We start from the raw sequence: 15,686 nt of genomic DNA, 5'->3' as shown, positions 1-15,686 counted from the left end.
CAGGGATGCAGCTGTAATAACAACATGACACATGCATAGTATTACAGGCCTTTGCAGGCCTGTTATTGTTATTGCTTCACCAGGGTTTTCTACAATGAAAACGTGGTGGGCCTCAGCATAATGGACTTCCCAGGTACCTGGGGGATTGTATTACATCTGTGGTGACCACAGGTGATCAAGATATCACCTAGCCCACAAAGATCAAGAGATCGAGATGAGGGCTAGGACACGAAGTGCAAGTGCTATGTGAGTCCGTGATATGGGCGCTTAAGTGTTAAAGATATAGCGGCTAGTCGCGGTAGAGTGTCTGGCAGACGCTTATGTCAGCTTCCTCACACGCACGGGTAGTGGCAAGTTGCGTGAGGAAGCCAGATGAGCCCCCCACCAGTATATCTGGAAGCGGGAGCCCTCCAAACGGGAGTGATCGGTCGCCCGCATTCCCAGGCCACGCGAGCGCTCATTAGTCCATAGCTGGTCATCAAAGTCCATGGCTGCCCTTTCCCGGCCCAGCCCAATCACCCATCCCGAGGACATGCTGACCCACTCTCAATGGGCGCGTGCTCTGCCCGCGCGCTGATCACAACATTAAGCGTGGGAACAACCTTCATTAGTACATTCCCAGATCTCTGAAACTGTCTGATCTCTCGCTTATCTTGCAGGAGACGTTTCAGAGAAGTAAGAGGTGAGCAGATATCTGAGACAAATCTCATACAATTCAGATGACCGGCATTGACACTGGCACATGGTGAGCTTCGAGGGCGAGAATGAGATATATTATTGAGTACTATACACAGGTGAAACAAGATATACTGGATGCGACCTAAACTGCAGACAGCGGCGTACATCCATGGCCCTGAACCATGCACGACCAAGAGGCTTTGAACGCACTGTGCACTCTACATGGTGCAGCACAAACAATGGGGGCAATCTAGGATGATGCATGAGTGCGCATGTGAACATGCACCACGCGCTACGCTCGCCCACCTGTCCCTTGCTCCACATGGTCTCCCGGTTTGCTTCTTCTCTTTGCATCCTTCGTGCGATCGTTGTGCCCATCAAGCGCCCACCACCCCTCGTCAACGCTGCACTTAATCATGGGCTGCACTGGCCCGTCTTTCGCGTCCACGCTGACAAAGACCACGATGTCCTTGCTACGCGCGTCAAATTGTGCTTTACCCGCACACGCACCAGCTTCACCTGTGGTTACCCGATTGTAATACAATAGCCCAGGACCCTGCAAAACTCGTTTTGTTAACCCCCACCACGTTTTCATTGTAATATAGCCTGGCCAGGTGTTGTAATAAGCCTCATTTCTAATAACAGAAGGTCCCCAGGCTTGTAATAAGCCCCGTCAATAATGAAAAAAGTGCTCCCAGGGTTGTAATAAGTCAATATTCTAATAACAGCACCTCCCCAGGGTTGTGGTAAGCCCCGTTCCTAATGACAGAAGGCCCCCAGGGTTGTAATAAGTTGATATTCTAATGAAAAAGTGTCCCCAGGGGTTGTAATAAGCCCCGTTTCTGATGAAAAAGCACCTGTGGTTACCACTTTGTTAACAATATTCCCCAGGTTCGTGGGAAAGAGGTTGTACAAAACACGGTCAGCTTGTAACCTTTACAATGCTGGCCAGGTTGTAACATTGCCCAAACCCCTGCAGAATGTTACAACACGCCCCCAGGCTTGTTAAAACCTTGTTACTTTGTATGGGAACACGGAGCCGGCCCGTTGGAGCGCGCGCGCATTGTGACCGTGTGGGGAGCCCACGCACGCCGCCCCCCGTAGCTCGCGTGGCATCTAGAGCGCGTATTATCTGGTGTACAAGACTTCTTCTACACAAGAAAATGTGCAGGAGCGGTACCGCGGTGCGCGCGTAGGACTGTTACACGCGTGGGCGCGGCCGGCGCGCACCACCGTGGGCAACTTGCGCGACCTTCGTGTGGCACCTGCGTGCGCCCACGCGTGGCCCTTGGTGCCCGTATTTGTGTGGCGTTAATAGACGTACACTGTTCTCACTGCGTGTGAGCTTGGGCTCGTGCTCGTGCGCACATGCGGCCGCGGCTGGCGCGGGACCGTGAGCGTGAGCGCGGCTTGATGTGTGCGTTTCTCATGAGACTTGCAGCACACTCAGGAATGCACGCAGAATGCGCCTGTGTGCAGTGGAAGTTCCGGGATTTAAATACATCACCCGCCGTCAGTCCCCCAGTCCTAGCGCTTACACTCCTCCTCATCGCCAGTGCATGATGGCTTCATCAATGAGGTGCTTGTACGAATATTCATAAGCGTGTATGTACATACTGGCCGCATAATTATCTACTGTGACTATCCCCTCAAGCGGACACTTTACGCTTCTTTGAAGGACTCGATATCTTGTTCTCCGGCATGGCAGCGCCTATCTTGCGCTTGAAAACCGGTGGGGAGCCCGTGTCGAGTGTTGGGACGGCGATGATGGACATACCATCTACGCCATGCCCTTCCTGGATTTTTCCGCAGCCGTCGGTATGGATGGATTGCTTGGTGCTGGTGGCTCTGAGGATCCGGTTGTGGACAGCAAAGTTCGTGGCGTGATGTCAGACTGAGTGTGTGCAGATGCTTCCAGGACGGTGAATGTTGTCGTGGATATCGTGCCCAGGGGTGTTGTCGATGGGGCTGCCATAGTCGTGGATGCCACTGACGCAGATGTCGCTGTATGGGGCTCAGTTGCTACACATATGGTGGGAGCCGGAGTGGACGTACGTGTCGTCAAGGGTGTTGTCGATGCAGGGGCAAGCCGGGTCAAAGTCCATAAGACATCTTCGGCGACGCTTCGGAGCGTGTCGTTGTCTCCGTCCTGCACCAGCCACCACGACAGGCACATAATGACCATGAATATGCCGTTGGGATCATCTAGCTCGAGGCACTGCCACGACGTATCGAGGGGGACGTCGCGAAGCAAAGGCCAATCAGCCTGATGACGACAGTCGGGTTGAACTCGAGTCCACCACTGTTTTAACGCAGTGACGAAAAGGGGTATGTTGACGATCTTAGAGGGCTTGATATAGTGTCGACCACGGTTAATCCAAGACCTCGCCTCTTCGGGGTGACCCTTGGCCGGAAGGTACTTCTTGGAGGGCTGGGGCTGTCATACGACATCAAAGCATTGACAGTGCAGGTGAACCCCTGTTATACTGCTGTTATTGACCTGCCCAGGTCTTATGACATTGACAGGCTGGCCAGGTTTAGCACAACCGCTGGCCCACGTTGCTGGGCCCCTGTATAACAGGCAGGGAAACCACAGGTGCATCCTCCCCATCCACCCTTCTCACTCGTCGCGCGCCCCCAGCCTGAACGGGCTCTCCTTGAGCACCGTCTACTCCTGGCAAGATCGCGACCAAGACTACAACCGCGAGAACGGCGCATCGTCGTACCACCGCTCGTCTCACCGCGTCCCTACCCCGCCCGGCATCGCCACGCTCCTGCGGGACGACTACGACTGCCGCCCCCACCCATCCTCTGCCCACAAGCCGAACGGGTTGATGAACGGCCACGCGCGGAGCTCGTCCAGCCGGTCTGCGAGCTGCTCCCCACGCCCGAAACCCGCAGCCGCGACGACGAACACAGGTCGCGGCTCGTCGCGCGGCTCGAAGTCGTCCGCGTCCGACACGATGGACACCGATGCGGAGGGCGAGGGCGTGGACACTGATGCGGACACGGACGAGGTGGTCGACGGGACGACCGAGGCCCCGCCCACGGTCATTTCCTTTCTGTAGGTGTCTGTGAATCGCCACTCACGTATGGCCGTGATTTCATCTCCTCGCACGGCTATATGCGTGCAGCCCTCCAGCTCACCTACCCTAACAGACACTCGACCGACCGCTCCCCCAGCTCTCCGTTTGCCACACGCCTCCTCCACCCGGCCTCCACCCCCACTACTCTTACCCCACCCGCCCGCATGGTGATCCCCGCTACTCTCACACGGGTCACCCTCAGCCTCGACGCCCTCGCTCCATCCTCATGCAGTGGGTCGCGCGAGAGCTCCATGAGCCTCGACGACATGCTCATCAACGCCACAACGTCAGACGGGATGCCCCCGCAGCAGCTGCAGGGCGCAGGCGCGGGCGCTCCTCGTCGCCCAGCCGCACCGATTTCCACGGACGCGGGCGCGGGTTCATCCACGTGCATTCCAGTTACCTGGGGAAGGTCATGCAGGCAGCCAGCAGTCGCTATCGGGTCAGACGCAGAAGGCCCCCGCAAACGGGCCTGAGCGTCGAGAAGCCTATCATGACAATGGGTAAGTCCTCTACAATATGGCCACTTTACGCCGTGCTGATCTGATTGTCCCGCAGGTTTGAACGGGAGCATCATCTTGGGTCCGGCTAGTGACCATCGGCTTCAACCCTGCGACGAACGACCAGGGCCGGTGTATCTACGATTGGTACGTAACTCCGTTGCATTGTCCTCACGTCCTCCTCCTGACGCATCCGATAGATGCCGCAAGAAAATGAATCACGTTGACCGTCGCAGGACGTCGGACTCGATGAGTCTGAACGCCACCTCCACAGCCTGCCTGCGGCGATCCTCGCCCTGGGCGCCCTGCAAGCGGCCCCCAGGCTCGTACACCGACAGGCACAGCTTTCTCTCTGGCTCGGACCGCGCTGTTCATTGTAACAACACCCTCCCCACCCACCCTTCGCACTCGTCTTGAATAGGCTCTCCTCGAGCGGCGTCTACTCCCGGCAAGATCGCGACAGGCCTGACTACGACCACAAGAACAGCGCATCGCCACGCTCTCGCAGGACGACGATTACGACTGCTGTCACCACTGCAAAGAGCTCGCCCAGCCGGTCTGCGAGTCATTCCCCAGCCTCAACCCCACAGCCACGGCGAAGAACACGGCCCACGGCTCCTCTCGCAGCTCGAAGTCGTCCGTGGCAAACACGATAGATGCCAATGCGGAGAATGCGGACGCGGATGGTGGTCGACGCTTATGCCGATGCCGACACCGAGTTCCTCGACGGACGCCTACGCCTCCACGGAACGAATGTAGAAGAACAACAGCGCCGCGGTCGCTTGCGACCCCGTGCGACGAAGCCGCTAGGCTCTGCATGGCACCTTAAGCACTAGGGTGGCGCGTCGTGGCGCCCATCACCTTTCGCGCACACCGACTTGTCGTAGTACATTGATACTTAGACTAAAAGTAATATATCTTTGCTTTGAGATTGCTCGAAGGTGTTTCAGTAGTCAGTGATTAGTTTGCATTACATCTACTGATGTGAATGCGTGCAAATTGGTGATATTGGTTTTTCACAAGTTCTACTTTAGTGTAAATGAGCACTCCCCCAATTCTATTAGTGCAAACAAGCACTTCCCCAACTCCATTAGTGCAAACAAGCACTTCCCCAACTCCATTAGTGCAAAATATGTGTATTAGTTCACTGTTACACCGTTAGACTAGTATTAGCTCTAAGATTAGTGGTGTTATCACTCATTTGCAAGTGAGGGTTTTTCTGATGCTTGCGGCCTCCGCCTCCATCATCGCCAGCGGCAACCCCGATGACGCCTGGACGGACAGTGAGGACGACCTCACGTTCACCGCACGCCCCCGCCGTGTTACGATCACGGACACTAGTACACCGTCCCCATTTAATTTCCATCCATAACCCCCGCTCCCCCGATATGCCGACCCATTAAATACACATGCTATACCCTCTGACTCATACATACTCATAGCTACTCATCGTGTACTCGTCCTGACTCCTCCTGTGGTAACTAGTCACTATGCGTCGCTGCGACTAGGACTGTGTCATGCGGACTGGCGATGACTCGTAGATAATATGATTCCCCACTCTCGCCCCTGTATATAAGGACAACACCCCAGAGCGCTCACTCCCCAGACTTGAATCTCCTTTGTACACTACGTCTACCTCAGCTACGCGCAATCTCATCCTCTTGTCGCTCGCACTCGCTCGATAGCACGCAAGCGCCAGAGCATCGCCACCGTAACCACAGGGTGCCTAGGCTGTATTCCATCCAGAATAAGTCTTGAATGTAACACGCCGTGGCAAGAGCCACACCCCGGCCCCGCCCCTGCTCCTGCCCCTGCCCCCCTGCCCCGCAGCTCCTGCCACCCCCACGGCGCGGGAGCTCCTTCTCCACATCTTCGGGATCGCGCTCAAGCTCGGCCCCCTCAACAACACCAACTTCGCAGAGGCCTCCGACCTCTTCAACAGGGCGCCTGGCCAGTCCGGCGATGCCCTCTCACAGTTCTGGATCCAGCACACCACGCAGTGCGTGCTGGCCATGGATTACGCCAACATCGCGGCCCACTTCCGCGACAAGGCAGCCCGCGCGGCCGCCTCCCCTCCCCGCCGGCTGCGGCGGACACCATGGACGTCGTCCCCATCGAGCTCCCCCCGACTGCACCCCTCCCCGCCCCTCCCCTCCAGGCGGCGCCTCCAGCCTCCCCCTCGCCTGCCCCCGTCCTCGAGGCTGCCCCCGTGGCTGGCCCTGTGCCCCCCGCTCTCACGCCTGCTGCACCCACCGGTGTCGCGGCCCTTCCAGCCAGGCCCTTCGGGGCTCCGACCCAACCTGCCCCCGGCCCCGCGGCCCTGGCTAGCGTCCCCGAGCCCACCTGGGCGACGGTTGCATGCGCCGGCGCTAAGGGGAAGGGGAAGGGGGTAACCGGCGCGGCCCGCAAGGGCTTCGTCGGGCGCCCTGCGGCAGCCGCCACTCCCACGGCCCCTGCCCCCCCCCCGCCTCTACTCCCATCGCCCCGGCCAAGGCCGCGCCGACGGCGCTCCAAGCCACCCTGGCTGCGCTCCACCGCTGCCGCCCGACCGGGTCCGCCCAGTTGGTGTACCTCCACGCCGCCCGCCCCAACCCCTCCCGACACCCCCTGGAGGCGAGCGACGCCAAGTGCCTCGAGGCACTCCGCAAGGTGGTCAATTTCAACATTGACCGGCTCAACTCCAACGCCGCGCGCACGCGGTGGACGGTCGTCCCCGCGGCCGCCCCCGTGACGCGCCTGCGGACTGGGACGCCCAGGCCGCAGCCCTCCAGACCGCGCTCGGCGGACTCCTCAGGGTGCCCATGCGCGCCTCGAGGTACATCAACCGGGCCTCCGTCCTCTTCTACCATGTCAAGCAGACCGCGTTCGCCGACGATGGTTCCCTCGTCGAGCTCTCCCCCCTCAGTGTCCTCCAGGACACCATCACCCGCTCCGGCAGCACCGCGTGGACCGACGGCCGCGCGCTCCTCCCCGATACCACCACCTCTGTCTGATGGGCCCTCACGCCGCGGACTCCACCACCGCCACCCTCTTCCTCGACGTCATCAACGACAAGGACTTCAAGACGCTGCGCGCCCTCAACGGGTCGTGGCTCTCCTTCGACATTGGCCCACACGCGTGCGTCCTCGCGCGCGTCCCCGACCGCCCCATCCAGTGCTCGAACTGCCAGCAGTTCGGGCACGCACTGTGCAGCGCTCCAGTGCCGCGCGCCTCCGGCGTGCGGTTACTGCGCGGGTGCGCACCACGCCCACCACTATGAGCGCCTCGCCAAGCGCCCTGGTTGTCATGGAACGGACTCTGGACTCGCCCTATGTATTATTTTTCATCTTTTCTTTGCCTTTTCTCTGCCTGCTACTATATTGGAAGGTTGTTCCCGCGCTTAAGCGCCCGTATCGCGGACTCTCTTAGCACTTGCACTTTGTGTCCTAGCCCTCATCTCGACCTCTTGGTCTTTGTGGGCTAGGTGAGTATCTCGATTGCCTGTATGTATGTAGAGCTATGTTAACTTGGTCTTTGTGGGCTAGACATCCCTCGTGTGACTCTAGCTTGCGTCTGCTTTGCGCCTAGTGCCGGCGACGCCTCTGCACCACTACATTGAGGTCATCCACCGTCCATCTACACCCATCCACCCCTCCCTCTCCTCCGATTGGCATTCGCGGCCCGCTCCCGCGTCACTAACGAGAGTCGCGGGACCCTCAGAGACCGCATCGGATGGACCGTTGCACACTCCGAACTCCACGGCCACGTCCGCTACCGAACCCAACACATCCCCCACACCGAGCCCCTCATCAACGAATACCGCATCGTGACCGAGGTGTTCGACATTTGGAAGAAGGTCGACAACTTCGTGCAACGCGCCGGAGCCCCTGCCAGCTAGAAGGCCGTCGCCAAGGACGCCTCGCTGACCCTTCAGGCCCTACTCGTACGAGCTGCCGACGTCGCCCTCGACCAACTCACCAGTATTGAGGTTGCAGCCGCCCTGGACGACCTACTCCCCACTAGCCAGCAGCACCTTCCCCCCTGGGGAAATATCCCCTCCGACATCGTAGAATGGGGATCCCCCAGCGAGCCCGCTCCAGAAGAACGAGAACGCAACCAGGCCGCCTGGAACGCTCTCACTCTGGCGAACACGGGCACCACGGACGACCTGCCGCCCCTTATGCCAGTACTCGACCTCCCTGCCGCTGTAACGCGTGCCCAAGACACCTCCACCCCGCAGCCCCCTCCTTACACTCAAAACAACAACTCGCACGTCGTCCAGATGTTCTTCGGAGGAATGACACAATACCTAACCGATGTTCAGAGAATGCCAAAAAGCGTAAAAAAGCGACTCACAACCATGATGAGAGACTTCCTATGGAACGAGCGGCACACCCCACCAGTAGCAATGAAAACCATGAACCTCCCTATCGAACAGGGCGGAATGAAGACACTAGACCTGGACAGCAGAAACGAGGCTATCGATGTCATGTGGCTGAAAGAATTCGCAACAGTCAACGAAAACGACCCGAGAAAATGGTGGACGTACCTAGCAGAAGATATCCTAGCATCCAACGTGACCAAGGACGTACAACCAAAAGAGCGCGAACTGAGAATCAACCCACTATACCAAGCCTGGAAACCAAAGATGAGCGATCTACCAGACGAGCTCAAAAACATGATGAAAGCAGTTAAAAAATATGCAGTGATACCAGACGCCATAGCAGTATCCAGACATGTAATGAGACAAATGCCCATGTGGAACCACGTCCATATGGACACAAAGAAACAGAACCAACTGACCAAAACATCGCAGGCGACTTTCTGCCTAATCAAAACCCACAAATCGAAAACAGTCGGAGATTTCGAAGAGCTCGCAACTAAGCTACAACGAAGAGGCCACATCCCCAGAGGAAAATGCCCATGCGCAGAATGCAAAGAGATGAAAGAAACGACGGGATGCCTGAACCCACATAAATGTTTCGAAAGAGCGAAAGCGTACCTTGACACCCTCCCACCGAAATGGGACCCCCGAGGCGAACACCAAGAGGACCACGAAACCGCCCAGCTTGAAGAGGCGAAGAGGACCTTTGAAGAGGTGGAGGACACCGTTATCTTTGACCCAAGGGTAACGACTAGAGGAAATATAAGCTCGACACTGCGCATCTTCACAGACTACTCAGAAGAGAACCCACCGTGGAAGAAAAAGTATCTAAATGTTTTCGAATCGGAAGAAGAAACACTCACGCTAGCCACGGACGGATCATGCTTGAGAAACGGAGAAGAGGACGCCCAAGCGGGAGCGGGAGTATACGGGGGAGAGAACAACGCCCTAAACCGAGTAATCAGACTCCCTCCCAACATCGAACAAACGAACCAAACGGGAGAAGGAATAGCAACACTTACCGCATCAGAGATTGTGAATAGTCGTACACCCCTACTGCAACTGACAGACTCCAAAACGACCATGGACGAAGTCGCTAAACACATCAGAGTTAACGAAAACGCAGGATATATCGGGAAGAAGAACTCGAACATCACCAAAGCAATCGTAGCAAAACTACGACAAAGGAAAGCCCCAACGGCTTTCAAGTGGGTAAAGGGACATGACGGCCACGAGCTGAATGAAGGAGCTGATAAGCTCGCGGGCAGAGGCGCAGAGAAAACAACGCACGACGATGTATCACTCGAAATCCCCCCGGAACTAAAAATTGTGGGTGCCAGACTCAACCTCATAACACAGAAGACGGCCTACAGGGCAATCAGAGTAAACAAAGCAAGAACAACGAAAAAGAGAGCACCGACCGTAAGAAACATCGAAAAGATAAAAGACGACTTCAATCTTGCTTTCGGAACAAAACTCCGCGAAGAAACCATATGGAAAGCAGTCAGAAAACGCGAAAAGATCACAAGGGAAGCAGCCCAATGGATGTGGATGTCAATCCATGATGCATACATGATAGGGAATAACTGGCTAAAGCCAAACATGCCCGACGATCTCAAGAAAAGAGCAATATGCAAGGCTTGCGGCCAAATCGAAACAATGGAACACGTACTCTTCACATGTACCGCAACGGGAAGAGAAACGATATGGAAGGCTCTGAACGCCATGTGCGAAGCGACCGGAATGCCGGAAATTGTCCCAGACTGGGGGTCGATCTTCGCGGCCGGAGCAATAGAGCTGAAGCAAGAAGGAAATGACGAAAGAGACACAGCGGGTGAAATGAGATGGGCCACACTGGCCACAGAAGCAGCCCATCTAGTATGGAAACTGAGGTGCGAAAGAGTGATTGCGAACGAGGGTCGAGAACACTCAGAGCGAGAAGTAACGCAGAGATGGAACGCGACGATTGACAGGCGCCTAGATCTAGATAGGCGCACCGCGGCTCAGATGGTCGGAAAAAGAAGAAAACAAACCATAGCCAGAGTCGAATACACATGGTCACCACTTCTAGAAGACTCAGAAAACCTCCCAGACGACTGGGTAACATCATGCGGGGTTTTAGTGGGTATTAAGAAAGGATGAAAGCACCCCCTACGATATCTTGAGTCCCACACCCAGTGCGCAAAAGCATTTCCTCGCGGTACACAATATGATTATGATTACTATATGCCACTGTCCGACCCCTGGTTTCAATTCCTCGGGAACGACAGACCACACGCTTACATAGGAGACACAACAAGCCCTCAACTGGGACCAATGTCTCCGTAAGACAAACGTGTTCTACCAAAAAAAAAAAAAAAAAAAAAAAACAACAACTCGGACAAGGAGAACGAACCCCCGGTCCCCACTACCGACCTCCTCGCAGCCCAATCCCTCCTGATGGTTCACCGCAACTGGGTCCGAGTGCAGACCGCGGACGCAGAGCCTGGAGTCCGATGTGGAGTCCTCAACGTTCCCCCTGGAACCCTCGCAAGCTCCTCGCGCCTCACCCTCACCGGACCTGACGAGTCCCCGTGCACGCGCCACCACGATGCCCTCGACAACATCTTTGCCAAGCTCGAGGCGGAGATCATTGACTACCACAACGACGAGCTTGTCCTCGTTCACCCCCCACCTTGCACGCCTTGGTGGCGGGTCCAGGCAGGATCGGGGCGGTACGTCATTACGGCCCACGTCGGCGTCAACCACTACCTCGGGGCACGAGTGGACTCCTGGCCGGAACTGTTCACCCCGGCACGTCTCTACGAGTACTTGGAGATCGGATTCCCCCAAGTACATGCGAAGATCCGGCGGGACCTCCACCTCCTCGTCGCCGAAGCCATCGCGCAACACATCAACGCCCTCTGTGACGAAGTAGTCGAGAACCGCATTGTCAACACACAACCGTGGAACGTCTACCGCGAGAAGTTCAACCAGCCCATCATCACCATCCTCCAGAACTACGAGGGTGCCCACCTCCCTCTCCAGGAGTACGTTGATCGGGTATCGATTCAGATCGCCTCAGACCTCACGGCTGTGGGTATCAGACACGCCCCCTCTGCGGACGCAACAACGTCGACCGACGTGTAGAAGGTCGGGACGACCCTTCCTGGGAGAGGGAGCTGATGTTACGATCACGGACACCAGTACACTGCCCCCATTTAATTTCCATCCATAACCCCCGCTCGCCAGATATGCAGGCTCGTTATATACATATTCATTACCCTCTGACTCATACATACTCATCACCACTCGTCTCGTACTCACCCTGACTCCTCCTGCGGTACCCAGTCACGATACGTCGCTGCGACTAGGACTGGGTCATACAGACTGGCGCGGTCACAATCTTCCGCTGGGTGAAGTGGTCGTAAACTGAAGAGCGCCACTTTGTAGTGTGAGTGCTCCGCCAATGTTGTATACAGCTGCGACTTCATCAGGAAAACCCCCACTTGCTAATTAGAGAAAATTCGCTCTAATTAGTGCTCATTAGCAAGTCTTCTCTAATTAGAGCGAATTAGAGTAGTACATTGCTAAGGCATCTAATTAGCTCTAACTAGATGCAAATTAGATCTTCAGGAGCTCTTCATTAGCCGCAAGATAGATCTCAAAGAGGACTCAATTTGTGCCTAATATGTTCATACAATGCTCTCAATAGATCACACAAAGGTAAAGGAGAAGCTCTATATTTGTTGTACTACGAGATACAGAGTAAAGACTAAAGACTACAAGACAGACAGACATACAGCCACTCGACTAAAGAATCCAACACAGATGACACAGGTGACGTGGGCGAAACAAGCGAGGTGGGCGGCGACGCGGGCGATGTGGACGATGCAGACGAGATGGGTGACCATGGATGACACTAGCGACATGGATAACCTGGCAAGGGGAAGCGAGCGACACAGACGAGGCGCGTGGGCGACATGGCGACGTGAATGACGCGGGTGTGGGCGATGTGGGCGCGGGCGACGCGGGGGCGAAACGCGGACGTGTCACGCAACGCAGGTGAGGTGTGTGCGACGAGCGAGGTGAACGTTAGGAGGGGTGGATGAATGAACGGTAGGCCGGCTACCCTGCGCGAGTCGAACAGGCTTGTCTGCGCGTATGTCGAGTGCCACTTGTACTTGAGCCGGCATGCACGCTGGTGTGTTCGTGCACCACGACCGTTGGTTAGGAACGATTTCAGCAAGATTCGCAAATGACTCACAAAGCTCCAGTGGGTGATGCGGGTGACACGCGCGAGGTGGGCAAAGACGGCGATATGAACGATGCGGAAGAAGTGGGCGATGCGGTCGCGCGCGGTGTGGGAGCAGAGGGCGACACGGGCGAGATAGGCGACGCGGGCGAGATGAGCGGTGGCCGAGATCGCGACACGAGTGAGGCGGGCAAGGTGAATAACGCAGGTGTTGTGGTTGAGGTGGGCGATGCGGGTGTGACGTGGCGACGGGGCCATAAGCTCACGCTGGGTGTGACGCAGAGCGAAGACGTGCTCACCAGCGTCATGCTGCTCGTTCTCGAGCTTGACGAGCTCGTACTGCGAGCAGTTGGGGGAAGAGGAGGGGTCGACGTCCTGGGTGGAGCGCGTTAGCGGGGCAATTCTTGACCTCGAGCTAGCGGCGGAGGTCCCCGAGCTCATGGATACGGACCGGCAGCGACCTGCTCGGGGTAACGCGGGTGCATGATTCCTGAGGGCGGTGTGGTGGAATGAGCGCGAGCGAGCGAGCTCAGGGCAGGGGGGAAGGGGAAGGCATACCAGCATCAAGAGTGGGGTGGGCGATGAACTCACAATCGCATGATATCGGGCACGGTGGGTCGGCGACCAACGGGTCATATCGATCGCGGGGTGCGTCGGGCGTGGTGTCGACGACTGAGGATCGGCGCTGGTTGTGTACAGGGCACGGGTCTTAGAGGGAGGAAACCGGGGCTGGGGCGTGAGCAGGATGCGCGAAGAATGGGATCGTACCAACGTACCTCTTCGTGTGCACTGCGGCTGTGGTTTAGTGGTGGATCGGTGGGGGGCTTTATTTTGGACGAGCTCGGGCTCTCTGAAGGGGGAGGCTCGCACACGTCGGCGCGAGGGAGGTGGTCGATGATAAGACGAATGCGATGGACGTACCTGTTCCATAGAACGTTGCCGCATCGGACACGTCGCGGATTGCGGTTGATGCTGCAGTCGATGGCCAGACGGCGGACGATGAGGGACGGGGGAAGGGAAAGACACGCTGGCAGGCGCCACTTTCGCGTGGAACGGACGCGCGTCGCCTGGACTCCGCGCTTGCGGCAACTTCGCCGCGCTCGCTCTCTGGCTCACCCTCACCCTTACCACCTTCCAATCCCCTCTATATTGACCACGCCAGCCTCCCGTGCTCCATGCGTACGAGCACGCATGAATCATCATCACGCACGTTCACTGGCTCCCCAGTCCCTCCTCTCGTCCAAGGATACCCTCTGCGACAGCGTGTGCTCGCCACGTAGTGGCTTTAATCCGGTGAGCTCCTTTCATCCTGCGCATCGTCTTCTCATTTTCCATCCACCACTCTCCTCTCCCGCACGCCTCATCGCCGCCGATTCTACCTCATTTGATGGTATCTATCATTGTGAAGTGAGTGATCCCATACCTCGGACAAGTATCCCCCTCTCATTAACACCGTCACCGGCTGGTTTCCCTCCCCCGGCCAAGTCGCCGTCATCGACCCGCGCCTGTATCACGCCACGACCATCTCCTGTGTGTCTTCTCCACTACTTTCTCGTGCTTGTGCTGATCTCAACCACCCATCCCGCACATACCACCCTTTGCCCCGACCGTCCGCGTCACCCCAGCGTCGCCTTTGCTCGCTCTGCCCTGCCCCGTCCTCCACGCGCTCTCCTGCCGGGGCCATACAGGTGCTCGTGCTGAACCACGCCACGTTCAAGCACACAATCCGGGCTTGTGCTCGCGCTCGTGCACACCATCGGGAGCGACGCGCAGCAGGACGAAGACGCCCTTGCGCGGTGGGCGTGCTGCAAGGCGAGCCACACATCGCTCAGCGACCGCGTGGGCGTTCGACGAACCAGACTGCCACGCGGCGAACACCCGCACATCTGGTCGCGCTGGCTGCCTGCCTCCGCACCCACTTCCTCTCAGTCTGCTAAGTAAGTCATAACCGTCCCAATCCCCAGTGTTTGATCTGAAGTCATGAGCTCCCAGTGCCGCGGCTCGCGGACCACTCCCGCCAACCCGCCTCCACAACTGCCCTGAGCAATCGCGCATGCTCACTGCCCCGGTCTGATGGTGCTGACCCCGCCGCCTCATCGTCGCCCGCATCGCCCTCGCCCGCGTCGCCCTCGCACATGTTGACCGTCTCGTCCGGCTTCACGACGGCCGCCCACTTTATCCGTCTTCTCGCCGGCGTGATCTGTGTCGCCCACGTCTCACCCACGTCACCTGCACCTTCCAGCCCCCACTGGGTATGTACAGAGAGGCCGTTATACCCAGTGTCTGCGTCATCATATGTAGTTTGTAGTTTGTACCTTGTAGCATGATGAATATAAATTTATTTGCTCCTCTTATGCATTTGTGTGATCTATTGAGAGCATTGTGTGAGCATATTAGGCCCTCGTTGAGTGCTCCTTGAGATCTACCTTGCAGCTAATGAAGAGCTCATGAAGATCTAATTTGCGTCTAATTAGCTCTAATTAGATGCCTTAGCAATGTGCAACTCTAATTCGCTCTAATTAGAGAAGACTTGCTAATGAGCACTAATTAGAGCGAATTTTCTCTAATTAGCAAGTGAGGGTTTTCCTGATGTTACATACCATATACAGCAAATTTCTTGGTGGTTCTGCAACAAGACAAGACAGATCACTAGTCAATGCGGCGGCAAGAAGGGGAAGGCCTTGGGCAATGGTGGCGCGGGCGACTCCAGCGGCATGGGCGACAGCGGTCCGGGTGATGGTGGCAAGCGCAACACCGGAAAGAACACTGGTGTGGTGCTCGATCTCCAGTGTCGAAAGCCACAAAAGATCATGCCTCATCAGGCT

The 15,686-nt window shown here is 57.0% G+C and overlaps 3 protein-coding genes across 3 annotated transcripts; 2 read left to right on the top strand and 1 right to left on the bottom strand.

Moving 5' to 3' along the window:
* Nucleotides 1–8,732: 8,732 nt before the first annotated feature.
* BXZ73DRAFT_36489 (uncharacterized protein) lies at nucleotides 8,733–9,683 on the top strand (the record flags this gene model as incomplete). Its single annotated transcript, XM_048017885.1, has 1 exon — nucleotides 8,733–9,683. A coding segment is annotated over one exon (951 nt), but the record flags the coding sequence as incomplete, so codon positions are not given.
* Nucleotides 9,684–9,779: 96 nt separating this feature from the next.
* BXZ73DRAFT_33673 (uncharacterized protein) lies at nucleotides 9,780–10,763 on the top strand (the record flags this gene model as incomplete). Its single annotated transcript, XM_048017831.1, has 1 exon — nucleotides 9,780–10,763. A coding segment is annotated over one exon (984 nt), but the record flags the coding sequence as incomplete, so codon positions are not given.
* A 1,765-nt stretch (nucleotides 10,764–12,528) lies between these two features.
* Nucleotides 12,529–13,302, bottom strand: BXZ73DRAFT_109488 (uncharacterized protein; the record flags this gene model as incomplete). Its single annotated transcript, XM_048017294.1, has 2 exons — nucleotides 12,529–12,807; nucleotides 12,874–13,302. The coding sequence occupies 2 exons, from the start codon at nucleotides 13,300–13,302 to the stop codon at nucleotides 12,529–12,531; spliced, it is 708 nt and encodes a 235-aa protein (XP_047870754.1).
* Nucleotides 13,303–15,686: the final 2,384 nt, after the last annotated feature.

This window comes from Epithele typhae (assembly GCF_022376455.1).
Source record: "Epithele typhae strain CBS 203.58 chromosome Unknown BXZ73scaffold_250, whole genome shotgun sequence".
Lineage (NCBI taxonomy): Eukaryota > Fungi > Basidiomycota > Agaricomycetes > Polyporales > Epitheliaceae > Epithele > Epithele typhae.
The sequence above is the reverse complement of the archived record's forward strand: the minus strand, read 5'-3'. Positions and strand labels throughout refer to the sequence as shown.